Genomic DNA, 27,814 nt, shown 5'->3' with positions numbered 1-27,814 from the left:
TGCATATCGCCATTGTCTAACCCAGGGTGGTGTGGAGTGCAAAAAAACGATGGATTTGGGCCCAGATCTTTTGACTGGGGTGAATGTGTGACATTGATCCACATTCGGTCCATCACCTGTTTTGTTTGCTCTCTATGTGCAGCATACACAACAGTTCCGGGTGGATGATCAACTCTTTGTTGGTTATGTGGGTGCCAAAAAAGGTCTGGCGCTGCACAAACGGACCATTTCCCGGTGGGTCGTTCTGTGCATCGAAGCAGGTTTCTCCTTGCCCAAGAAGGAGCTTCCTGTGGGTCTGCGTGCCCATTCGACCAGGGCGACTTCAGCCACTACTGCCTTGGGACGCGGCGTTCACTTGCAGGACATTTGTCAGGCAGCTACTTGGGCCTCGCTGCACACATTTACGGAGCACTACTGCCTTGACAGTCAGGTCCGTAGAGGCGGCTTCTTTGACCGTTCTATGCTCCGTGACTTTCTGGTGTAATCCTGTTCGCAGACCCTTGTCCGGGGTTGGTATTGCTGGGGTATCTATTCTAAGGTAAGGAATCTATAACTAACGTGTCTCTTTCAGATGCACAAGTTACTACTTGTGTAACTATATATCTGTAAGAGACATTAGTTAGTGATAGATTCCTTACTTTCTGCGGACTGATTACTGGGGTTAAGGTCATCCCTTTTAGGGCCCTAGTTTTATGCACCAATGGTCAGTATCTTGCACGGCTATGCGTTCCTGGTGCGGAATGTCGTGTACAGAACTGATGTCAGCGTGCATGGGTGTCGCCTAAGTACTCTTGTGACGATAACTCGGCGCTGATGATGCCAGTGACGGACGCAGAGCCACAGGACACCACCTACTGACGTGCAGAGGTACTGCTAAGCAAAACTTTCCGGATCCAGTTTGACACCTGGGGATATTCTAAGGTAAGGAATCTATCACTAATTAATGTCTCCTACAGATATATCGTTACACAAGTAGTAGTTTGTGCATTCAAGAAGCGAAAGCCCTCTTATAGCTACTTGTAGTGGGAATTGCCGTCTTCTCACATGCCAGCTGGTATATGTGGGACTTTCCCAAGTTTTAGCGTAGTAAGTTCTGAAGATGTTAAATATGTGTAAGAGCCGTGGTAATGTGCTCTCTGGTTGGGCCACATAGAGCAACACATCCTCGACATACTCTAAAATCCTTTCATCCCCATGTCAACCCATCGCAGTCCTCTGACTACCCCATCTTTCTTGATCCGTGCTGCGAGCAGCTCCAATGCTACTGCAAAAAGCATTGGGGAGAGTGGGCAACCATGCTTTGTTCCGTATTCCAATGAGAATGCTTTGGCGTATGACCCGTTTGCTTTAACTTGGGCCATTGGTTTTGGTATTTCTACCCTATTCCCAATCTTTCCAAAACCCCAGACATAAAGGGCCATTCAAGGTAATCAAAGGCCATCTTGGCATCCAGGCATAGTACCAAAGCTGGCTTTACTACCCCTTTTCGATATAGGTTATGCAGATACGGGGAGAGCTGCAGTTATTTGGAGGTTTGCCATTTTATGAATCAGAACTGTTTTTGCCAGATGTTGGTCTGGCGTGAGTTGTCCCTCCTTTTTCATGTCCCTAAACATTTGCAGCAAGTGGGGGTCAGTTTGCTTGCCATCAACTTGTATAGTCCCACCAGCAGGCCAGGCCCATGGCTTTGCCAGACTGGAGATCTCTAATCGCCTTTTTTATTTTCACCTTGGTTGTCTTCGCCCAACTTCTCCTTGTCCTGCAACCAGAGCACACGGTCTGTATGCCCTAGGAATTCCCTAATATCAACTGGTGTTCTGACGTGTGGAGGAATACAGCCCTCTATCAAAGTGAGCAAATCATGGAGGGATCTGGCTGTGCTTTCAGGTCTTTAGTCCCCCGCACTGTTAGCGTGTTCAGCATGTTTCTGCGCATTTGTGGCAGGTAGGCCCCTGAGGCTGTAGCCCAGCCACCGGAAAAAGGCACTCTGTGTCAAATGAAACACAGCCCGCCAGCCACCTGAGTAACCAGTTGGCCACCCCAAAAGCAGCACTCATGCCAGCACGAGCACCTGTAAAGTGTCCAATCTATGCCACACAGGAGATGAACTATGTTGAGCCTACTTTCATCACAATACCAGGCACGTGGTGTTTGACTTCACTGCAGAGCTGGACGTAGCTATGGCACCCCAAAAGTCCACAGTAGGCCCTAGTTCTGACTTCTTGCAGCCAGCAGGCCTGCCTGCCTGCCACATGCTGTGCCTGCACAAGACGTGGCTTGTCCTGGTGGGGGGAGGTTACAGTGCACTTCACCGCACCAAAGTCCAAGGCCCCCTGACTAGATATTCCCCCTTGCATGGTCTCCCCACAGTCATCATCTGCCCCAGGTTAAATGGCAGTAGCTGCTGCAGGGCAGGCCCAAAGGGGACACGATTTGTCATTTTTGGCAGAGTGCAGCGCAGGGAACGGGTAGGGAGCCTCTTCTTCTAGGGATAGCACCTCATAAACAGGCGCAACTCATGTAATGCAGGCCATGTGGGGCCAACACTGTGCAGAATCAAGAGTGGCATTCACAAGGGATGCAGTCCCCAGTAGAGTACTCACGAGGCCCAGAAAGGGAAGCAAACTATAGTTGTCATCTTGCTCGTTGTGTTGCCCCTGGCAGCTCTGTCTGCTTGCTCACCTGCTCCACCAAAGAGCTTGTTGTTTCTCAGACAGCAGCAAGCTCTGCGTCGGTAGTGGTCCCAACCGCCAGTTAGCAGATTAGTTCCTAATGTTACATATGGGCACTAGCCACGACTGACCGTTTTCAATTTGCGTCCTCAATAGGCCTCGGCTGCTCAATAGGCCTCGGCAGGTGCACCCCTTCAGATATAAGGGTCTGAAGATCATTCTGCTTGGCCTCGCTTCTTCCCTCACTCACCTCCAGCATATCTGGGGACAGAACGGTTAGGCCAGTTCAGCTGCTCCATGTGATTCCACTCGGTCGAGCTGCTCTCTGCAACACAACTTCTGCTGGCCAGAATCCCCACTCAATCAGCCCTAGTGCAAAGGTTGCTAAAACGTAGGCAATGCAGCGGCCGGGCTCTCCACACTGATGATTTTGGAATTGTCAGACGCAGTGTTGGAGCACACTCAATCAGTCTGCCATATTTAGGGTTTCACCACTCTGCCACTCCACTCTATGCTGCTCGGCTCTCCTTGACGCTGTCTCGGCTCTCCTTGACGCTGTCTCGGCTCTCCTTGACGCTGTCTCGGCTCTCCTTGACGCTGTCTCGGCTCTCCTTGACGCTGTCTCGGCTCTCCTTGACGCTGTCGCGGCTCTCCTTGACGCTGTCTCGGCTCTCCTTGACTCTGCTCTCTTCTCCCCTATGCCGCTCTCTTCTCCACTGCGCCGCTCTCTTCTCCCCTGCGCCGCTCTCTTCTCCCCTGCGCCGCTCTCTTCTCCCCTGCGCCGCTCTCTTCTCCCCTGCGCCGCTCTCTTCTCCCCTGCGCCGCTCTCTTCTCCCCTGCGCCGCTCTCTTCTCCCCTGCGCCGCTCTCTTCTCCCCTGCGCCGCTCTCTTCTCCCCTACGCCTCTCTCCTCTCCACATCTCCCCTATCTAATCCCCATCTCCCCTATCTAATCCCCATCTCCCCTCTCTAATCCCCATCTCCCCTCTCTAATCCCCATCTCCCCTCTCTAATCCCCATCTCCCCTCTCTAATCCCCATCTCCCCTCTCTAATCCCCTACGCCGCTCTCTAATCCCCTACGCCGCTCTCTAATCCCCTACGCCGCTCTCGAATCCCCTACGCCGCTCTCGAATCCCCTACGCCTCTCTCCTCTCCACATCTCCCCTATCTAATCCCCATCTCCCCTATCTAATCCCCATCTCCCCTATCTAATCCCCATCTCCCCTATCTAATCCCCATCTCCCCTATCTAATCCCCTACGCCGCTCTCTAATCCCCATCTCCCCTATCTAATCCCCATCTCCCCTATCTAATCCCCATCTCCCCTATCTAATCCCCATCTCCCCTATCTAATCCCCATCTCCCCTATCTAATCCCCATCTCCCCTATCTAATCCCCTACGCCGCTCTCTAATCCCCTACGCCGCTCTCTAATCCCCTACGCCGCTCTCTAATCCCCTACGCCTCTCTCCTCTCCACATCTCCCCTATCTAATCCCCATCTCCCCTATCTAATCCCCATCTCCCCTATCTAATCCCCATCTCCCCTATCTAATCCCCATCTCCCCTATCTAATCCCCATCTCCCCTATCTAATCCCCATCTCCCCTCTCTAATCCCCTACGCCGCTCTCTAATCCCCTACGCCGCTCTCTAATCCCCTACGCCGCTCTCTAATCCCCTACGCCGCTCTCTAATCCCCTACGCCGCTCTCTAATCCCCTACGCCTCTCTCCTCTCCACATCTCCCCTATCTAATCCCCATCTCCCCTATCTAATCCCCTACGCCGCTCTCTAATCCCCTACGCCGCTCTCTAATCCCCTACGCCGCTCTCTAATCCCCCACACCGCTCTCTAATCCCCCACACCGCTCTCTTCTCCCCTAAACTGCTCTCCTCTCCACATCTCCCCTATCTAATCCCCATCTCCCCTATCTAATCCCCTACGCCGCTCTCTAATCCCCTACGCCGCTCTCTAATCCCCATCTCCCCTATCTAATCCCCTACGCCGCTCTCTAATCCCCTACGCCGCTCTCTAATCCCCTACGCCGCTCTCTAATCCCCTACGCCGCTCTCTAATCCGCTCTCTAATCCCCTACGCCGCTCTCTAATCCCCTACACCGCTCTCTAATCCCCTACTCCGCTCTCTTATCCCCTACTCCGCTCTGTAATTCCCTACGGCGCTCTCGTTCCCCCAAAACCACTACATTCTTCGCTACGCCGCTCCTGCCACTCCATTCAGCACCAATCCCGCCACTCCATTCAGCGCCAATCCCGCCACTCCATTCAGCGCCAATCCCGCCAGTTTATTAGAAAGCCAATCCCACCACCCCACTCTATGCCACATGTATTGCCAACATAGCAAAAAGACATTGGCAAAGCCTAAAGCTCGGGTATAAACGAGACCTATTACTTTGCTAGTGCTTGTTTTGGAGTGCCACAGATGCAGGATCCTAAGCTTGCTCAATTCTGTTTCCATTCTTGCCTCTCGTATACTTAAACTTGCCTCCAGTACACGTGTCAATAGTGAGTAACTGACAGGATCCTAAGCTTGATCAGGGCTCAGAAGTGATCTCAGAAATTAAGCCTCTGTCTGAGGATTTGCTTTGACCCCTTGTTATGGGCTAGGATTCTGGTGCGGTCCAGAATTAAATGAGAGCGAGATTCTTAATTTCTGCTGTTGATGCTGCTTTCGGTGCCTGAAGCGTGGCGCAATGGCCACAAGATGGCACTTAAATTCCACTCATGCATTTATTGCTCAAATTCACGCTGAGGAGAGACAGCCCAGCGAGCATCAGACCAGGCTGTTGCAGCGTTTAATAAGCAATACAAATGTTAATTCATGAAGAAAACCCGTTGAGAATAACCATTTTTGTCACCATCCGCATTCTTTTTCCTGTGGATTCTAGAGGTTTGCTATATATAACCAGATAAGCATCTCGTATCACACCTTCCGCAGTGATAAATTAGTTCCCACACATGAGAAGACAAGCATAAACTTTGCCTTATCTCGTAATCAACAATTTGGGCTCATCCACCTTCAGCCCTTTCAGATTGTAAGTAGATTTTGTTTGTTTATTTGGTGGCGATAATATTTCAAATATAAATCTAGAGGTCGTCTCTGTTTAGTGTAGTCCACTTAGCCTTATCAAGAGATCGACGATCGTTGCCAAATGTTCCTGTCCGTCACAGGCGTCATTTCTATCAACCTCGTATAAGGGAGCTGAAAGAGGTTAAAGGCCGTCTCGCTGGATAATACATATGTGGTTGGAAGTGTTTTTTTCGTCTATTGTCTCAATTGACTGCAGAATGTTTATGGGTGTCCTCCCACCGCCGGAATAATGAGCATTAACTGCCGCCCCAATCAGTGGATATCACAGTGAAAGTGCTTAACAGTAACTCAAATCTGATGAGGATATTCCACATATAAGGCAAATCATAGACGTGAGGTGCAGACTAAAGACCAGCCTTGGCAAAGCCAATCGGTCTCACCCATGCAAGAGCCATTGGCTTTGCCAATGTGTTTTAGCCATAATGTACACCAGCATGGCTGCTGTTCAACATGGCTGAAAGTTAGTGGCGAATATTTGAGTTGGGTGCAGGGTCATCGAGTGGAATGGCACAGGGTGGAGTAGTGTTGTAGAGTGGAGGGGTATAGATTGTTGTGTATTGGATAATGTGTCAAGTCACGTAGAGTGTGGTGGTGCCGAGTGGCATAGGGTATAATGGTGTAGAGTGCGGTGGTGCCAAGTGGCATAGATTATTATGTTGTAGATTGCGGTGGTGTCGAATGGCATAGAGTACAATGGTGTAGAGTGCAGTGGTGCCAAGTGGCATGGAGTGGAGTTGTGATGTTTAGATTGGTGTGGCCTAGACTGGATTTATGTAGAGTGGTGGCGAAGAGTGCTGTGGTGTAGAATAGAGTGACGAAGAGTGCATTGGCATAAAGTAGAGTGGTAGAGGGCAGAGTGGAGCATAGCGTGAAGTGGAATGAAGTGCAGTGGTGCAGAGGCCAATCGCCCTCAGACAGTTAGGATGGGCAACTTCACCTCCCAGACCTTCTCCCTCCCCTGCGGAGTTCCACAGGGCTCCTCGCTAAGTCCGACGCTTTTTAATATCTATGTATCGGACTTAGCGAGGGTGATACAATCACATGGAATTGCCCTTACAACGTACGCCGACGATACCCAATTAGTATTATCGGCGCACAACAATGGAACATCTGTCGCAGCCAATTTCCAAGAGGGAACGAAGGCGATAAGCTCCTGGATGTCATCAAATTGCCTCAAACTGAACTCCGATAAAACGGAGGTGATGACATTCGGGAGCTTGCAGCCGGCATGGTCCCCTCAGTGGTGGCCGTCTCAGCTGGGTCCCCCACCCCAACCAGTAGTTAAGGTCCGTAATTTGGGAGTCACATTCGACAACAAGCTGACTTTCCTCCATCACGCCAACCCTGTGGTATCATCTGCCTTCTACACCCTAAAAAGAATAAAAAAACGTATTCCTTACCTACCGCAGTCCGCTGGCAAAACATTGATCAGCACCTTAGTGTTCTCAAGGACCGATTATTGTAACTCCCTCCTTCTGAATGCCCAGGAAAAGGTACTCAATTAACTCCAGACGGTGCAAAACGCCGCGGCTAGAATCCTACTATCCATCCCCAAATTCACCTCAACTTCCCCTTACATCAAAGAGCTACATTGGCTCCCTATCAGGAGCCGAATCAAATTTAAGGCTTTGTGCATAGCCTACAAAACTTTGAACAATCCCGGACCACAGTTCCTAAAAAAAGCCCTCTGCCCAGTGGAACATCTTAGGACCATACGATCTTCCTCAGCCTACTTGTTAAAAGTCCCACGGACAAGAAAGGCTAACTGGGGAGACAGATGCTTTACTACCGCAACTGCCAAACTGTGGAATACTCTACCACTCCACATAAAAACTGCCCCCACGTTACTCAAATTCAGGAAGAGCCTCAAAACATGGCTGTTCTCCTCCTAACTTCCCTTCATCGTAAGAAGTGAGCTCTGTAACGATAGCGCCGAGACACCTGCATGGGTATTTGCGCGCTTTAAATATTGCATAAAAAAAATAAATAAATAAGAGTGCAGTGGCGTGGAATGGTGCAGAGTGTAGTGGTGTGGAGTGGTGCAGAGTGGTGTGATCTAGAGCAGAATATGCGTGGTATAGTAGCGCACTGCCATAACAGACAACACATTTTTTCGATTGCATATCAGTACATCTGCACAGACATATAGTTCTACTAGCAAAACAACACAGTGCACATTGGAAAAGGTGCGGAAATTGTTTCACCTAGTGTAATGATTTTTGTTGGTATTTAAGTATTTTTTTTCTAACACACTTCAGAAATAACAAAAAAATGCTTCATTTGTGTTCCTAATTTTAATATATTCTGAAATGCGTATTCAGTTCTTTTAAATGTTGTTGTGTGCTAGAAAAAAACTCTTGCCTACCCCCATTATTCAGCAATAATCATCTCACTTTGGAGTCCGAGAAAGAAAAGTACTCAAGCGCCCTTGGAAGACAGTGCCCTACATTTGACCTCTGTCTTGAATGCACAGCAAATGTGTTAATGTAGTAGCTAGATTTAAAGTCCTGTGTACCGAAAGGGAGTTCATGGAAGAATACAGTAAACACTGTTTAGGCAATGGGAGGGACAAACTGAACCTGGTGAATCTAAAGCAAATAAAAAACCAGAAAATGTGAGTTACAAACCACAAAGCCAATGGTAATCGACAGTCTGGATGCATTCATAGGGCAATTTTCTGAAAATCCCTTAGATGTCTTTAGAAAAACATACAGCTGTGCTGTCTGGCTGGTATGCTGGGACCTAAAAAACTGAGAACTTGGTCAAATAGCTTGATTGTATGAGAAGTTACTTTTTTTAATTTAAATTGTTTTTATAGGTATTTTAAAAGAGGTCATATACATTGTATAACAGGATTGCTACAGTATGAGAAGTTACTTGGTACCGAACTGAGAAGCACAGCACCAACGACATGCAGTGATACTTTGAAGTAGTAATTTGGCTGTGACATGAACTAATAAATTCATGCTTTATTTCAAATCATAACTCTTAAGGTCTGAAGAAGATTGAAGGTAACAGTTCAAATTAGTCTTAAGTAACCTTTAAGTCTAGGAGGCTAGTGATTGTCAGACCTATATTCTGTGGAATTCGTTGGAATGGGAATACAATGATTCCTTTCCCAGGAAGTCTTTGGCCCAGGAAGCACGTGGACCATTAATGCAAGAGATTTATTTGACTTCTAAGTAGCAGGCGGCGTTAGTGCCGGGAGTTAAGTGGACTGGTAGGCCTGTATGTCAGTTCTCCTAAGGTTTTGCACTTTATTACAGGACCTGCAAGATGCAGTATCCGACACTACGATTTCGAGCTTGCAATCTTCGTGGGCATTTCCTGGTGAAAATGAATGCAATATGAATTCTGAGGATGCCCCACAAAAAAATGTATTTTGAATCATTTCTCTTAGACCTTTGTATCGTGAAAGACGCGTTTCCCATGTTTTTATTTTTATTTCTCCGGGCAGATATTCTTTGCTGGGGTCTGCAGCCCCTGAGTTTTTATAGTTTGCTTACCACTTGCTGCTATCAGTTTGTCAGTACGGTCTGTAGTTATGTGAGTAGTATCGCCACTCTCCTAAGTGAAATACTTGTGCCACTTGTTGACCAAACCGACATTTGTTTTTGCATTTTCACAGACGTCATCTGGGTGATCCTAAGTGTAGAAATTGGCGGCCTTCTTGGAGTAACGCAACAGCTGTCATCCTTCGAGACGGAGTTCAGCACGCAACCTCATCGAATAGTAGAAGGAAATTTTAACCCCTTCGCCTCCCCGCAGAAGAGCAAGCAGCCAGAGGACAGTCCACTAAAGGACCCTGGGGATGCTGGGCTATGCACACTGGGTAAAAACACCTGGTCTCCTGCTCCTGACCAAATTGAACAAGATCAGAACGAACTAACTCAGAACTCTGTAAATTTATCCCCTAACAATCACTCAAACAACCTCTCAGTGGTGACGTGCAGTAAGGTAGGTACAGTGTGACATCCAGTACAGTCCGGTAACCATGTTGAGGTGGGGATGTTAAGGAGGTGGAACGCGGAGAAATAACCTGAAAAATATCAGTTCCATAGGTCTTTGCAATGTGCTTTTTGCTTGAGGTGGTCGTTGTGCTGCCTTTGACCTATTTTCTCTTTTCAATATCTTAACTCTGCAGTACCACACATGTACACCCCCGTGAACATTTTTGGGATTTGTTAAATTAAATATATTTTTGTAAGCTGGGTGACGAAGACCCAGTGATAGGCGCGAGCAGATGGGTGTTTTTTTTTTTTTGTTTTTTTTTTACTGGCCACGTTAACTAGCCTTGGATGAAAACGTTATTTACTTTTAATTAAAACGGCGGTTCTGTTCAGAACCCACGATATTTAGCTCCCCATTCTGCTTTTCTATTGTATGACTGCCTGCAAACTGAAGTAGCTCATAAACCATATTACGTTACAAAAAAAAAATCTAAGGGGCTGGTTCTTTGCTCAACCTTTTTTTATTATATATATATTTTTTTATAGAAGTACATTTCCCGAGTATTTTTGTCAGACTGGTCTTAAAAGACATGTTTTTGGAAACTAAGCAAATAGTATTTTAAATTTGGCAATTAGTGTGTGCAGCCTTTTTCACTTTGTTCTCCACATTTTTCATTGTTAGAGTTGTGTACCTTAACCATCAGGAAAGGGAAGTGATTGGGTGTTTTAAGTGGTCCCCCTTAAGACTCAGTTTTCAACGTGGAAGTATGTTTTTGGTTGAAATATGTTGGGGGGAAGGACATATACTTAGTTAAGTCTACGACATGGCCAACACTGTTAGTCTGTCTAACATATTTGCAATTAAAATGTGCAACAGTAAACCACACAAAATTCAAATATCGACCCTGGTGTTACAAGGTTTCCAGGAAATGTAGAGAAATTGGGGTATGGCAACTTTTCTCTTTTGTGTTTATTACATTTCTAAGCCTTAAATTTGTCTGCCTGTGAGAGGATACTGGCACCATTTTTCCACCTCAAGAGAAATATATTTTCAAAGATGGCTTTTTCAGAAGAGTGCCTATCTCTCTCATTTTTAAATAACTTGAATTATAAGTAAAACAGAAACAAAAAGAAAACAACTTAACCAGTTGGGATAAAGGTCTATTTGCAGTTTTCAGTCTTTTTATGGAAAAAAGTGCATGCAATTGGTTAAACGGGCAACATTCTCATTAAAGAGGACTGTGATGCTCATTTTAAAAATGCAGACTGCTTCAGAGTCTTAGATTGTATTGCAGTGGCCGATCATTTTTGCCATGCGTGGCGCAAGGCTCACTGGGCAATGGGCATTACTCTGTAATACATTTTAGTTTACAAACATTTTTGGAATGAACATTTGTTATGTGAAGCTTTGGTGTATTTTTATTGTCAACTACTCTTTACGAAAACTGCTTCAATCCTATGTTTTTGGTCACCATTTCTGCGCTTTGATAAATGTCCATCCCGTTGGACATCAGCATGGTCCTGGAAGAATGACATGCGTTCTGTATTTCCTTTTGATAGTCATACTATTAAGTAGTTAAGTAGTCTCACAATTGTAGGGAAATGCCTTCTCAAATACTTGGTGAAACGAAAGATTTCTTTTGCAGTTTAAGTTTCCTCAGAGGAAAGTTGGGTTCATTTTGGCTAGGGTTTGCAAATGATCAAGTGGCCCTTGGTGTTTTGACACTCTTTAAAACCTCCAGCTGTTCCCATTGCACATCATTCCAATCGTCAATACCTTTCCTGTTTGATCTCCAGAACTTTCACGTGGAGAGCCCCAATGGCGACTCGCTTGACATGATTCCATGTCATCTGGCCAGTGCCTTTGACACCGGGAGCTAAGGATGTGGATACATTTTAGTTTACAAACATTTTTGGAATGAACATTTGTTATGTGAAGCTTTGGCGTATGTTTATTGTCAACTACTCTTTACGAAAACTGCTTCAATCCTATGTTTTTGGTCACCATTTCTGCGCTTTGATAAATGTCCATCCCGTTGGACATCAGCATGGTCCTGGAAGAATGACATGCGTTCTGTATTTCCTTTTGATAGTCATACTATTAAGTAGTTAAGTAGTCTCACAATTGTAGGGAAATGCCTTATCAAATACTTGGTGAAACGAAAGATTTCTTTTGCAGTTTAAGTTTCCTCAGAGGAAAGTTGGGTTCATTTTGGCTAGGGTTTGCAAATGATCAAGTGGCCCTTGGTGTTTTGACACTCTTTAAAACCTCCAGCTGTTCCCATTGCACATCATTCCAATCGTCAATACCTCTCCTGTTTGATCTCCAGAACTTTCACGTGGAGAGCCCCAATGGCGACTCGCTTGACATGATTCCATGTCATCTGGCCAGTGCCTTTGACACCGGGAGCTAAGGATGTGGATACTTTTGCGGTGTTAAAATGGTTTTCCACATTGGCAGTGGTTTATGCTGTGCCTCAGAACCAGGTTCGTCTATCGCAGCCTGCAACGGAGCTGGAAAGGATTAAGGAACATTACTACAAGTTTTAGATCCAAACCATTCACTCCTATTTGAAGTGCTTTCTCTTTAATGGTTTACCCTGCTAGTTTTAGTACGTTCTTAAGTTTTAGAAAAATAATTACCAGGGCCCAGAATATATCACAGAAAACCACTGCCACTTGCACCACCCACGACCCTTGCCAGCACTGCCAAATTCTAGTACCAACACTGCCTGCTAACCATCAGACAGTTTAAATGGCCAGGACGTGCTGAAATGTTTTAAGAATATATATTAAATTGTTAAATATTCTACTGAGCTTCTCTTTATATAGGCAGACTGCAGTACCATGTAGTGTACGGTCATAAATATATGCCAATGTTAAATAAATGCTTGTGCTGCACACCAGCATAAACTAAGCCCTCAAGCAGTCTTCTCCTACTTGGTGGGTGCCTTTGTAAAATGCGTACACACAAACACATGCCTACACTCACTCCCCTCCCTTCTCACTCCATCCGACCTCCAATGTAAACACATGCCTTCCTACATTTTCCATTTCGGCGTCAGGTAGTCTCATGCCACAAAATGAGACTTTGGTGGGCCTCAGAACTTTTTGCTGGTACTTGGTAACTCTGCCTCTAGTTAGAGGGTCCCTCTGTACAACTCTCCCTCTCCATGGAACCAACTGGGATGCTATATGCTTTTCATTGTGATTTCAGGCAAGCTCATGACACTGACTTAAGCCTCCTGGACTAACTATTGATGACAGGCGATGGCTCTGTTTCTGATTGGGAAGTGTATAACTTCCCTCTTCTGCCTCCATTTCTTTGATTGCCTCTGGAAACCCATGACTTCCTATAGGGTTTGCATTCTGTCTTCAGTTGACTAGGGTTGAACGCTTTTCTAACTTTCTCTACTTCTCTGCTGCCTTTGACACCCGTAGATCAGAATGTGCCATAGTAGAGGTTATTGTCCTGCATGCTTATCAGGAGGTAGGTCATTAATTTGGACTGTGCATCATTTTTTCACTCTAAGCCTACTTCCAGTTTTAACCCGTATTTTCGGCAGTTATTTGAGCCTGCTACACATTTCAGCATAGGCTTGGTTTTCCAATGTATGGCGACTTATTGAGCTGGCAGTGTGGTTGGAGGGTGGCTGGAAAAAAACGTTGTCCAATCACTTCTACCAAATGTTCAGTATGGAATTACTTACTTCTATGACAGTGGTAATTAGTAGTTTGACTGAGGCTCGATGGGTTTGAAAGAGATCTCATGGAGTTTGTGCACCTTAGGCTTAGTGCCTCTTTCTCTGATCTTGAAAGCAAGTACACTAAATTAATTCCACTGGATGTGCAACAAAATCTAAAAGTTGCAATGAGCAATTCTTTCTCTCTAGAGAGTAACATGTTGCTACTTAATCACTCCGAACATCAGTTCTAGTGAGGGCAGCCATCTTACCCAGTATCATTTCACTAAAGCATGCATAGGGACTTGCTACCAAAAGCGTTCAACAGCTCCAGATGGTTAAGAATTAAGTAATGAGCGTTGATATAGGGACTAAGCTCATGGTATCCTGTCTGTACACTTTTACAATGTTTGAACTGGCTGCCTTTCCAAAGCCAAGTGGACGCGTCCATCAAGTACTATATAAACATTCCATATATCTAATTTTCGCTGCTCGAACAAAATAATCAGACCACATTCTTGCTGAGAAGGACCTTAACTTCAGCACCAGCAGGCAACTTTAGGCTACCTCTATTTAGCATGCTGTGCTGTAAGGAGAGAACAGTTGCAGTAAGGGTATCTTTCCTCTGGAATCCCCTTTCAGCAGAAATCCGACTTGCTCATGATCAAGGAGAGTCTGACAAAAATCTTTAGGCTTTCCCTTCTAAAAATGTTGTGTCTTCCTTACTTCTGCTGTTGTTAGTATCTGATTTTAAAAGCACGCAGCCTTCGAAACGGGCATTTTAATAGCTTTAAAGTGACGGTAAAGCATAAACACTACAGGAGCCCAGACAGGGTCCTAGGGGCGTATTTGGCAGTCATTGTATGTCATTTGAGGTACCCCAACATATAAGCAGTGGTCTTTGGATTTAATGTGGTGCAGCATTGTGAACCTCTGAAGGACTGTGATCATGTGCACACTGTGTACCTTGGCCGATATGTTACTGTAAACTTGCTGAGCTAACTCATGTACACTCTGTACCCAATTGTGAATCTTCAGAGCTCGCAGGACAGGTGTATGCTGACCTGCTTTACTTAACAGAAACATAAATCAGGCAGGTTTCTTTGAGGTGCAGTTCCCTGGGCTGGTGGTATTGTTACCTTCCCCGGCCCACTGAGCAGTCTGATCAAGCAGTGCTTTCTTTGAAGGGATGTCTTCAAACTCATTTTAACTCTACCGCTGTTTGAATTATTCACAGTTAAATAAATTGTTGGAATGACACACAAAAGGTTTCTCCAGGGCTCATGCATGTTTGATTTAGATGGTCTTCAATTGGTATCGACTTTGTCTCAAAGTGTATTTTCAAGTGTCAAACAGGATTATTCTCCAGACAGCTTAGATGTAAAACATTTCCATGTTGAATCTAGTGCTCCTCCATTTCAAAAACCAATTCTCTTATTAACCTCTTGAAAAACTCTGTAATCCAATGCTACTTTTATAGGGATTTTACTTTCGGGTGCAATTGACGGTAAAAAAACAGCCTAGTAACTATGACCTGATGCTGTGCTCCTGGGCAGTTGGGTGTACTCTAACCAGATTGGTATCTGTTGATCTCGGCCCCTCTTGTCATGTCAGTCACTGACATTTGGTGGTTCAAGGCAAATTGCTCACTCGAATGATAAACAGGAGGTCTTGTACTGTGTTTTTCACTGCTGATCTACTGAGCTTTTGCTTTTATAAATCAAATCAACTATTGGTCAATGATCAGCTACTAGAGCACATTGAGTAGTTAAATAACAGTCTAGAACCGAAATCTTGCTGCCATGGTGCGTAATGGCAACCCTCTCATTCTCCTCAAAATGTAAGTCCTTGCAGTAAGTTACACACTCTCCTGGCTTCTTCCAGACCAGTCCGAGCACAAGCACAGGCTAGTAAGTTGGTAACCTGGCATGTTTCCAGCCTGACATTGTCAGAGTATAGACTAGTGCAAATGGTAACATGCATTTTTTCTTTCAGGCCTAGTCAAAGTATGGACTAAAAACAGTCTGTAACCTTCAGTTCTCCTCTCAGGCCTAGTCACAGTGAGGACAAGTAGCAACCAGTAACTTTCAGGTCTTCTTACAGGTTTACTTAGTCAGAACATTGTCGCCTAGCAGTACCTCTAGGCCTTCTTTCAGGCCTAGCCATAGCACATACTAGTAAGTGAGTAACACGTCCTATCTTGTTCAAGGTCTTGTAAGAGCATGGTCTAGTAACAATGCCAGTAACCTGTTCTCCCTGCATTATAAAAGAGAAGCAAGTCAATATGTCCCTTTCGTACCAGACCTAGTGAAAGCACAGAGGTGTTCTAGCATAATTCTTCTTTTCATACCTAATCAGAGCATTGTAAAATCATTTGTGTTCGAGGCATGTGGGCTGCTGAATTCATATCTGTGCATAGATCGCCGCCTAGTGTTGGGTCCGGATGATTGCACCTTGTTGTCCTGGAAGAGTCTTCGAAGTATCACGAGATAGGTGACTCCTCCACTGGACTACAGTGCGCATGGGCATCTTCTCCATCCTCAGATTGTTTTTTTCCGCCATTGGGTTCGGAAGTTATTCCTACAACTTCGGAATCGAAACAAAACTTTTATAAAGGCCAAAAAGCCTTCGACTGTTTTGTTCTCGCTCGGTACTTCTTGACTCGATCAAGCTTTCCATCTCGAACCGGTCGTCGACGCGGGCCTTTTCGACGCCACGTGGGCCTGCTGTCGATGGAAAGGAGCCCGTTCAAAAGGTGCCCACAATGCCACTCAAAGTTTCCGCATACTGACAAGCACTCAGTATGCAACAAGTGCCTTTCTCCAGACCATAAGGAAGAAACCTGCCCAGCCTGTGCCCAGTTCTGGTCGAAGAAAACCATTCGGATTCGACGGGCCGCTAGGCAAGAGATGCAGCGACAGGCACCGGAACCGGACAACATCTTCGATGATGACCAAGAACTTCCAGAAGCTCCAGGACTACTCGGACTCCGATGACGAGATCCCACTGGGGCAAATCGTGAGTATACTGCCCCTGACACCAATTGCCCCGTTACTGAAGGCTCCGGTCAAGGCATCGCCAAAAGGCCTTAGCCAAGATCCAAAAAAACATTCGACAGCCCCGCCGTCCGGCTCGGCTCCGAAACCGAAACCTAAGCCTTCAGAGACCCCAGGGCCAAGTACTGTGAGCCCAAAGAAGGTTCCAGAGCCTAAAAAGGTCGTCGAGCCGAAGGGCGTCGACCCGAAGAAGACCATTCATCCTAAAGGCATCGAACCAAATAAAACCGTCGAGCCGAAAAAGGCCGTGCAGCCTAAAGGCGTCGACCCAAAGAAAACTGTCGACCCAAAAAAGGCCGTCGAGCCGAAGGGCGCAGACCCCAAAGAGGCCGTCGAGCCAAAGAAAGTCGTCAAGCCAAAACAGCCGGCTGTGCTGAAAGTCACCGAACCGAAGAAGGTTGCCGACGGAAAGGGTGGTGCATCGAAGCCTATAATCCGGCCGGAGAAGGCTATTGAACCGAAAACAAGCGCTCCAAAAACACCAGTCGATCCCAAAAAAGCCATTGACTCGGACAAAAACAGTCAACTAAAGAAATCCGACTAGCACAACAAACGTGTCGAACCGAAAGACCCGGTCGACCCGAAGAAAGGGCCCGAGCCAAAAAAGTCAAAGACACAACCAAGGACAGTTGAGGAAGAACTTTTCCATCCTGATCCATCAGACGACCAGGCAAAGATATATATTAATCCTGAGACTGGTAAAGTCACAATCCTGCATAGGAAAAAGAGGCCACTGGACACTGACTCTCATTCCCCCATTCCACTGAAAAAGAAAGACTTTGGGACTTCTCCCTCTAGACCCTTCAGTCCTTTCTATCCCACTATGCCTACTACACCTTTTGCTCCTTACTCTCCTTCTCACTATGGGGACAATGAGGGAAACACAGGGGAGGATCCACAGCATGATTTTGATTATCCAGAGGATCCTATTCCTCAAGATGAACCAGGAGGGGAGCCAACTGACCCATATGACGCCCATCCCATCCCTGACATCTCTTCATACCCAACTAAGCCGTCACCTACTGATGACACCATTGTCTTCAACCAACTAATAGACAGGGCAGCGCAGTACCACGACGTAGACATGCATAATGACCCTATAGAAGAAGACTTCTTATTTGACACCTTCCCTACTTCAGAAAAAAGCGTCAGAACAATACCTATGCTACAGGGAGTGTTAAAACACGCACCTGATATATTTAAAGATACAGCCAGGGCACGTGTAATCAATCCTAGGATTGAGAAGAAGTATAGAGCAGACCCTACGTACATCACAGGTCAGTTACCATTAGACTCACTGGTAGTGGCTAATGCACGCAAAAGGGCCAACTCACAGACAACAGGGGAGGCTCCTCCTGATAAGGAGTCAAAAATAGTAGAAGCCTCCGGTAGAAGGGTAGCATCACAGGCCTTCAATTCATGGAAGATTGCCAATACACAGGCTCTGCTAGCTCGTTACGACAGGGCGCACTATGACCAGCTTGAAAGCTTAATGCAACACCTGCCTGAACCTTTTAAAGCCCAAGCCAATGACCTCATTCAGGAGGGAAAATGTATTACCAACGCCTCCATTAAATGTGCGCTTGACGCAGCCGACACCGCAGCCAGGTCTATTAACACTAGCGTTTTATTATGACGAAATGCATGGCTGCGTATTTCCGGCTTTAAGAACGAGGTGCAGTCCATCATTCTTAACCAGCCAGTCAATCAAGACTTCCTTTTTGGCCCCGCAGTCGATACCATTTTAGATAAAATGAAGAAAGACACAGAAACTGCGAAATCAATGGGTGCATTGCAGTTTCAGCAACAGAGGTTCCTTTTGACGTTCCTCGTACAGAGCAGCTGCACAAGGCAATACTTCACAGACCTCAACTTCATACAAAGGCAACACTCAAGGTTCCTTTAACAAAAACTCCAACAGAGTAGGTTATAGGGGCAACAATAATAAGGGAAGAGGAAGTGGAGGCAACAACACCAGAGCCTCCACTGCCACAAGACAGTGACTTCATTACGCTACCTCCAGACCACCTAACACCGGTCGGAGGCAGACTCCAACAATTCCAACCTGTATGGAACGCAATTACCACGGACAGGTGGGTGAGACAAATTATCCAGTATGGTTATTGCCTAGAACTCACTTCTACCCCACCAAACATACCACCCAGACACCGTCCTATGACCAAAGAACACTCCACCCTATTTATTTATTTTTATTTATTTATTTATAAAGCGCGACAAATACCCGCAGGCGTCTCGGCGCTAGTCAATTTGCATAGATTCAGATCGATGTTATTTGCTCAGACAAGTTACCTACATTTCATGGCGACTATTGGGAGAACAACCAAGTCTTTAATCTCTTACGAAACTGGATGAGTGTAGAGCTTGATCTGATATCTTGGGGCAGGGTGTTCCAAAGTTTAGGAGCAGCGACCAAGAAGCGACGATCACCCCAGGACACTGTTTTGGAGCGAGGAATCACTAGATGGTTAAGATTAGAGGACCGAAGCTGACTGGAGGGTTGATATGGGACCAGTTGGTCTGTTAAGAAATGCGGGCCTTGATTATTTAGCGCTTTGTAGACTATACATAGTGACTTAAACTTGATCCTGTTCTGGATCGTCAGCCAGTGGAGTTGTTTGATAGTTTCTGAAATGGCGCAAATTTAGGGATTCCAGAAAGCAGGCGTGCTGCAGCATTTTGTATCGACTGCAACTTCCTCGTGACCCTGGCCTGAGTGTTCAGAAATAGGCAGTTACAATAATCCAGTGACGACAAAACCAAGGAGCTAACCAAGGTTTTAATGGCGGCTGCTGGCAAAAACGGACTGATGTCTGATCATGCGTAATTTATAGTGGGCTGTGGAGGCCACTTTATTCGCATGATCCATGAAATTTAGGCAGTCATCAAAGGTGACTCCCAAATTTCTGACCTTGGTTACTGGCGTTGGGAGTTCTCCAAATGTGGGAGGCCACCAATATGATGACCAATCTGGTGAAAGAGGTCCAAAGATAACTACCTCAGTTTTTTCTGAGTTGAGTTTCAGGCAATTTGTTGCCATCCACTCTCCTATCTCCAACATTCCAGTTTGGAAACGTTGGGCGACCTCCCCTCCGTCACCTTTAATGGCCAGTACCAATTGCGTGTCGTCCGCATAAGAGGTTAGGCTCATCCCATGTGCTTTGATGACATTAGCAAGGTCCAACACATAGATATTAAATAGTGTCAGACTCAGGGATGAGCCTTGAGGTACCCCACATGGCAACGAAAGCTTAGCAGATTGGTAAGGCCCAAGGGTGACGGCCTGGGTTCTGTCTGTGAGAAACGAGGCGAGCAGATCTCTTGCTGTATGGCAGATGCCGATCTTTTCAACACGGTCAACCAGGATCTTGTGGTCGACCGTGTCGAAAGCGGCTGATAGGTCCAGCAGTACCAAGACTGCTGTCCCACCCTGGTCTCGAATTAATCTCACATCATCTGAGGCTTTAATTAAGGCAGTTTCGGTTCCATGATATTTACCCTACTACAACAAGATGTGAAATGCATGCTGGAAAAGGGGGCCATAGAGCCAGTCCCTTCCCAACACCAAGGGACAGGGGTATACTCCCTATACTTCCTTATTCCCAAGAAGGACGGTTTCCTCAGACCAATATTGGACCTCAGACCCCTAAATCAATACTTACTGTAGGAGCACTTCCATATGATCACACTACCGCAAGTACTCCAGTTGCTACAGCAAGGAGACTTCCTGGCAACATTGGACCTCAAGGACACGTATTTTTAAATACCCACCCATCCAGCTCACAGAAAATATCTCAGGTTCACAATAGAAGGTCTACACTACCAATTCAAGGTTCACCCCTTTGGGGTGACCACTGTTCCAAGAGTATTTACCAAATGCTTAGCCACAGTAGCTGTTCATCTCAGGAGGCAACACATCCATGTGTTCCCGTACCTGGACGATTGGCTCATCCAAGCAAAATCGTGCCAACAGTGTGCAAGAGACACGTATCAAACACTCCAGCTGCTACACAGCCTAGGGTTTTCCATAAACTACCCAAAATCGCATCTACAACCATCCTACATACAAAAATATCTGGGAACGACTATAGATACCTCAGTGGCAAAGGCATACCCAAACTCAGCGAGGATAGCCAGCATGCAGATGCTCATTCGCAAATTTCTGCCACAACACTCTCTTCCAGCTCGAGTCTTCATGCAACTCATAGGCATGATGGCCTCATGCATATTCATTGTCCCCCATGCCAGATTTCAAATGCGTACATTGCAAGAATGCCTAGCACGGCTGTGGAACCAGGCTCAAGGACAACTAAAAGACCTAGTGGTGGTAGACAGTCGCGCTCACAACTCTCTGCAGTGGTCGAACCCACAAAACCTTTCCAAGGGGCTACTGTTCCAAGAGCCGATTCCACAACTAGTAGTCACAGCGGACGCATCACTGACAGGCTGGGGAGCCCACCTCCTTCACTTCATAGTACAAGGGCTCTGGACAAACAAACAAAAGAAACTGCATATCAACCAACTAGAGTTGCTAGCGATATTCCTAGCCCTAAAAGCATTCCAAAAATACTTGTACAGCAAGACTGTCATGATCCGAACGGAGAACATGACAGCAATGTACTATATCCAGAAACAGGGAGGTACACACTCTCCACAACTGTCCCACTTAGCACAGAGCATATGGAAGTGGGCAATTCCAAAAGATATCTTTCTTCTGGCAGAACACCTTCCGGGGAAAGATAATCAGATTGCAGACCTGCTCAGCAGACACAGCCAGCAACTACACGAATGGGAGATTCACCCCCAAGTTCTCCAACCATTCTTCAGGCAGTGGGAGCACCCAGAGATAGACCTGTTTGCCACAAACGAAAAACTCATAATGCCAGTACTTTGCCGCCAGGTTCCCACATCCGTTGTTACAAGGCAATGCGATATGGATGAACTGGTCAGGCAGATTTGCGTACGCTTTTCCCCCTCACCACTGATTCCGCTGGTGGCACGCAAACTGCGGCAACAGTCACTCACACTAATCCTAGTTGCTCCCACATGGGCGAAACAGCCATGGTACACAACGTTCCTGGAACTTTCAGTAGTTCCTCATCAAAGGCTGTGCCTCGCACCCCATCTGCTAACTAAGAATCATGGAGAAATAAGACACCCAGATCCCAATCAGATGAACCTAGCGATCTGGCTCCTGAAGTCTTAGAATTTGGATACTTTAACTTGCCTCCAGACTGTATGAACATCATTAAAGAGGCAAGGCGACTAACTACAAGAGCATGCTATGCAGCTAAATGAAAGAGATTTGTTATTTACTGCAACAATAACCAAATCAACCCTTTAGATGCTTCCATACAGAACATTATATGTTACCTGCTGCATCTTCAAAGATGCAACCTAGCGTACTCTTCCATAAGACTATACCTAGCGGCTATAGCAGCATACCTTCAAAACAGGCAACACTTTTCACTGTTTAGAGTACCTGCAATAAAAGCTTTTATGGAGGGTCTTAAAAGAGTGATCCCTCCAAGACACCCACCTTCCCCAGTCTGGAATCTAAACCTAGTACTTACCAGACTTATGGGACCTCCTTTCGAACCTCTACACTCATGCGAACAGCAATTCCTAACTTGGAAGCTGGCATTCTTAATTGCCATTACCTCACTCAGGCCAGATAGCGAGTTACAGGCATTAACAATTCAGGAACCCTTCATGGAAGTACATGCTAACAGTGTGGTTCTTAGAACAAACCTTAAGTTGATGCCAAAGGTCCTATCCAACTTTCATATTAATCAATCAATAGAACTGCCAGTGTTCTTCCAAAATCCACAGTCAGTAGCTGAAAGAGCCCTACACACACTGGATGTAAAGAGAGCTCTGCTTTATTATGTGGACAGAACAAAATCATTTAGGAAAACAAAGCAATTATTTGTTGCTTTTTCACCGCAACATAAAGGAAATCCAATATCCAAGTCGGGAATAGCCAGATGGATCATTTAAATGCATTCAAATATGCTATCAAAAGGCTAAACGCACTTTAACTGTCCCTCCGAGAGCACACTACGCGAAAAATGGGGGCATCCATGGCTTTCCTAGGGAATATTCCTCTTGAAGACCTATGTAGAGCAGCCACATGGACTGCCATACACACCTTCACAAAACACTATTGTGTAGACGTGCAAGCAAAGCAGCAAGCTGCTGTAGTCCAGGCTGTCCTCAAAACTCTTTTTCAAACTGCTGCAGCTGGCACAGGTAACCACCGCTAGAGGAGATACTGCTATTCAGTCTATGCACAGATATGAATTCAGAAGCCCACATGCCTCGAACGGAATATGCTACTTACCAGTATGCATCTGTACTTGGCATGTAGGGCTGCTGACATTCATATGAAACCCGCCCTCCTCCCCGGTGCCTGTAGCAGCTGCAGCATTATCTTTTGCATGGCCATCTCTTACTTTACTATCTCCATCTCTGCCACAATGGCGAAAAACAATCTGAGGATGGAGAAGATGCCCATGCGCACTGTAGTCCAGGAGAGGAGTCGCCTATCTCGTGATACTTTGAAGACTCTTCCAGGACAACAAGGTGCAATCATCCGGACCCAACACTAGGCGGCGATCTATGCACAGATATGAATGTCAGCAGCCCTACATGCCAAGAACAGATGCATACTGTTAAGTAGCATATTCCTTATTAATTGTGAAGGTTGTGAGTCCTTTACAAGCGGTAAGTCTGCAACTTTTACTTTACTGGGAACCAAATACCTCATTGTAGCACTGACTCTGAGTAGCAAAGGAGAGCAGTCCAAGGCATACACAGGGGAGGTGGTATGGGCTAGTACCCCAAGCACGCTGGCATGCTTTAACACTCAAGAAATCAATTGTCCAGTCAGTGCCTTCACTTCTAAAAAGGAAAATTACTTTATTACACACACTGCTATATACATTTAGATAGAAGGAAATATCTTTGACCCCCTCAAAGAGTTTACACCCCAGCACGCCATGAACCCAATAACCACAATACCCTCCACTCATACTAAACGCAGTATTGGGGAGATGTCCTTATTAACAAGCACTGGCAAAGACAATAGATTGTCCCTTATGTGAGAGCTGTTGGCTTTGCCAATGTCTTGTAGCAATTTTGTCCTGCAGCGTGGCTGGCTTTTAGCATGGCTAAAAGTTAGTGGTGTGTTGTAGAGGAGAAAGTAGTGGCATAGAGTGGAGCGTTGTAGAGTTGAGTGGCTTAGTTTAGTGAGTGGCATTGTGTGCAGCGTAGATTGGAGAGGAGTGTCGTGCAGTGTCATGAAGTAGAGTGGATTGGCGTAGAATTGAGGAGTGGTGTAGAGCTGAATTTTGTAGAGTAGAGTGGACTAGCATAGTGTGTTGGACTGGAGAGGTGTAGAGTAGTACAGTTGGTGTAAATAAAGCCTTGACCGAGGCAACATATAGGGTCAAAGCATCATAAATAAGAAGTGGTATGCCAGTGTTAAAAGTAGGTTAGCATATTGCGCACCAAGGAATAATACCAAAACTCTTATTTAACCCCTTCGCTGCGGCGGCTATTCTGCCGCAGCGCTAAGGGGGTGGGGCACCCGCGCGGCGGCTCCATACTAGTGACGGAACCGCTCCGTCACGGCTCGCGGGCGAGCTGTGCTTGTGACGGAACGGTTCCGTCACGAACCCGCCCGTCCATTAAAGCGTCAGCGCAGGCGCGAAATCAGCGCCGCGCAGGCACGGCGAGCGGGCCGTGACGGAACAGTTCCGTCACAAGCACAGCTCACCCGTGGCTTGTGACGGAGCGGTTCCGTCACAAGCATGGGAGGGGTTAAAAAAAGAAATAGATCAAAAGAAGTTGCAAAGAGACAAGGAAGACCACGTACTTGGTCCATGCTTTAGGGAGGAGCCAACACAAGAAAGGAAAATAAGCCAATGGGAGCTAAGCAATTTCAAAAGAGTGACAACAAAAATAACCAATGGTACGCTGGGGGCACTTGAAATCCCACTGAATATTAATCCATACATCTTACAGCACAGCGCCTGTTTGGTGCATGCAAGACCTAAGAAGTTAGGCCTGCTGGCTTTGTCGGGCTGCCAGCACGTTAATAAAAAGGTAAAAGAAAATGTTAACCAGTGCAACACTATTCATGTTATTCGTTAATACATGTAACGTACCATTGATCAAAAATCAACATTGTCATCAAATCATATTCAAATAATTCAGTGTGTGCAAAAGACTGTTTTCTATTTTTTTCTGCTCTGCTACTGCAGCTTTAAGACCAGCCAACCCTTCACTCTAGAGTATTTGAGCCAAAGCACAGACTCCAGGAATGCTTATCAATGTTGAAAACCTCTCCCAGGGGCATTAAAGCAATCCCCTGGATTACTTAAGGGAAGCATTTGGGTGGAGACTTTCTGGAGGTCTGCTACGAATCTGGCAGTTCCCTAATAACGTTTGCAACCGTTGGTGTTGCCCCTGCCATTCCTGGTGCACCACAGAAACAAATATGCTAATTTTAAATTCTGCCCGAAGTCCTTAGGAGGTGGGCTCTTGAAGCTGATTACGCCGCAGTGCTGAACATTCAATTAATAGCCATGCAGTTTGGAAAACAATCCTTTAGTTTGTGATCTCTTGTCGCCTGCTGTTTAAAGACGGGTACCTTGGTACACATCTGTTGCCTACACACCTCACCCAAAGGCCCCCCTTCCAGGGTGCCGACACAGTTTTTTGTGCAGTTGTCCACTTTGCCACCTGCGGGTGGGAGCATCGTCCATTGTTCTTGGAGCAGGGTGCACCCACCTCTCCAGACATAGGCACACAGTGGTGTTTTTATACCCCGCAATCTTTGTGGCAGGGAGAGGTATGTCCCCTGAGATGTTTTTCTTTGTGTCGGGCCCTAGGGGATAGGGCTCCAGGGGGCAAATGTAGCTCTTGGGAGCACCATATACTCACACACCTCTCTTACACATTGTAAATAAGAGATTGCGCCAACCCCCAAGAGCTTGGCTGTCTCCAGGTGAATTTGGAGTTGTAGCAGCGGTTTGGGATGCTTGCTTTTTCCCGCTTGGTCACTCCCCACCCCTAAGCTTGTAACGGTGATTTTTCAGGCCCCATAGGGCTAGTTTGCATATTTATGCTCTGATTTTGCTCTACCCACCACGAGCATTCTCTTCAGGTGTCTGAAGTTTACTTTTTTATTGGGGAACTTGATTGTGCTGCTCCTTTGCCAGACCTGTCCTTGCCTTGGCTCTTGATGCTCCTTCCTGCTTGGTGAGTGTCTTTCATTGCCATACCACATCCAACAAACATCTTTCCTGCTGCACTCCCCAGGTCCCTGTGCCTCCTGGCTACCTGCAGGGCACCTGTTTTCAGCGGAATCACAGGCCACCCTCTTTGGGAGGACCAGTATACAGCAGTCTCAGGGGAACTATCCCGGGCCCATCCAACAGGACCTTTCCCCCTAATGCTCATCAGGGAGCATAAGAGGGCAGTACCACTGGCCTGGAGAGACCCATCCCTGTTCTTGGTGCCAGTAAAATTCCTTCAGCCCATCTTCTCAGTGGGGGCAGTTGGCTTATCCTTCCAGCTGGGAATTTTTTCTTTGTTGCAGTCCCAGGTCTTGTGTCTTCTAAAATGTCTATCACTTTTACAGGTGTTTTTAAGTGAGGGTGGAAAGGTCTGGAAAGTAGGCACATATGCCCATTTTTAGGGTGCCACAGCACCCATACCGCAATCCTCCTGCACAGCATTCTGGGATATTTCAACATGGTAGCTTCAAATGGTCTGTCGAAAGGTCTTCTCTTGTAGTCTCAGCCTCTCTCCCAACTGACACCACTGCCTGATCTTTTCCCACCAAACCTTCAAAGGGGTGTTTGGCTCCGGAGGACTGGCTGGCTTTCCTATTTTGTTTCTGTGGGCTTGCCTAGGCCAAGTGTAGTGTGAAAAGTGCATTAGCACATACAGATCCCTTCCCCTCCCCTTCCCTCCCCTTCCCTCCTCAGGGACTTGACGAAAAACTTTGAAATAACCCTTTTGGTTGGGGCTACCTTTTTATCCTCCTAATGGTCAGCAGAGTGATTAACTTTGATCAGTAGGTGGACGGATTGGGAAGGCGGGGGCGTGTGGGGATAAAGACTAGAAATCTGATTATGATCTGACCAGGTAAATATGATGACTCTTCAAGCGTCATAAGGAGTACAGGTATCTCAAATGTGACTGGTTTTGAAATCGATGCACTGGTTTACCCTGAAATTGATATCTGACTGACATCGCTATGCCCAAGTATGGGGAAATGTGCGGTCGGGCAGATTTCACGGATGTAGTTTAAGGCCTTTTTACTAAAGCACTACAGACCTACACTATAAATGCCCACTATCTGTGTGCAGATATTGAGCTGAGCTAGAATTTTGCACACGCTTGGCCTGTACTCGCGTGTTGGCGTATAACTAGCCCAGAGGGATGCACAGCAGGGGACCTAATCTTAAGTCATACACTGGCAGTTTGCGCTATCACTCCATTTTTGCATAATTTACAGTGAATGAGACTAAGATGGTGAGAGTCACTCTCATTGAAAGTTCAAAACCGGGTTGTCAAAAAGCTAAATATCCAAGTGGATTAATTTGGTGTAACCCATTTTCTACAAGTATGGTCTATCAGAAATGAGTGACCTGCAGGTCTCCTTCCAGGCCAAGTTGGAACACTGACAAGTGGGAATCAGTTAGTTGTTCTACTCCTAGATCTGAGATCTAGGAGAAGTGCATGGAGGAGAAACCGAGACCAGGCACTCCTGCCTTGCACCAGGCACCGTATGAGAACAGCCTGGCAGCCTGCTGCAATTCTGACAGTTGGCATGGGCGAACTAGCAAACAGACACTTTGCATTGGTTGGAGTCTCAGAGTGAGTAAAGCTTGTGGTTAAGGATTATGCCAAACCTTCGTGGTTTTTTAAACTAGTTGCTTTCAACCCCCATTATCTGCTGATATACTCACTACTAAGTTTTAAATCACTAATACAATAATTCTACTGCAATTCACTACTCAATTTGGCAGTTATAATGTTATCACTTCCTTTCTGTTTTTACTTCTTACAGAAGCTCACCGATAACTCAGTCAGTTGGACTCTAGGATTGTTGCCAGTAGTTCAGTCTTTCAAGTCCCTGCCTATCTGCGTTTAACCTGACATGAGGCATTTTGACCTGGTAGATTTAAGGATTGTGGAGTTTTGGACTGAATAACTCGCAGGAAATGTGTTATGCATTTCTACTTTCAAGCTAAGGTACGTTGGAAGCCAGGGCCTTGTCAAAATGATGGAAAGCTAACCTTAAGGACATGTTG

At 46.1% G+C, this 27,814-nt stretch overlaps 1 protein-coding gene across 4 annotated transcripts in view; it reads left to right on the top strand.

Moving 5' to 3' along the window:
• Positions 1–27,814, top strand: part of ILRUN (inflammation and lipid regulator with UBA-like and NBR1-like domains) — a 265,986-nt gene that overhangs the window by 140,367 nt on the left and 97,805 nt on the right. For all 4 annotated transcript variants that reach the window (XM_086923208.1, XM_086923211.1, XM_086923209.1 and 1 more), the window contains one exon: positions 9,406–9,734. In XM_086923208.1, coding sequence (XP_086779334.1) covers positions 9,406–9,734 — 329 coding nt within the window. The remainder of the gene's footprint in view (positions 1–9,405; positions 9,735–27,814) is intronic.

The sequence above is a fragment of the Lissotriton vulgaris genome, chromosome 5 (assembly GCF_964263255.1).
Source record: "Lissotriton vulgaris chromosome 5, aLisVul1.2, whole genome shotgun sequence".
Lineage (NCBI taxonomy): Eukaryota > Metazoa > Chordata > Amphibia > Caudata > Salamandridae > Lissotriton > Lissotriton vulgaris.
This window is presented reverse-complemented; position numbering and strand designations above follow the sequence as displayed.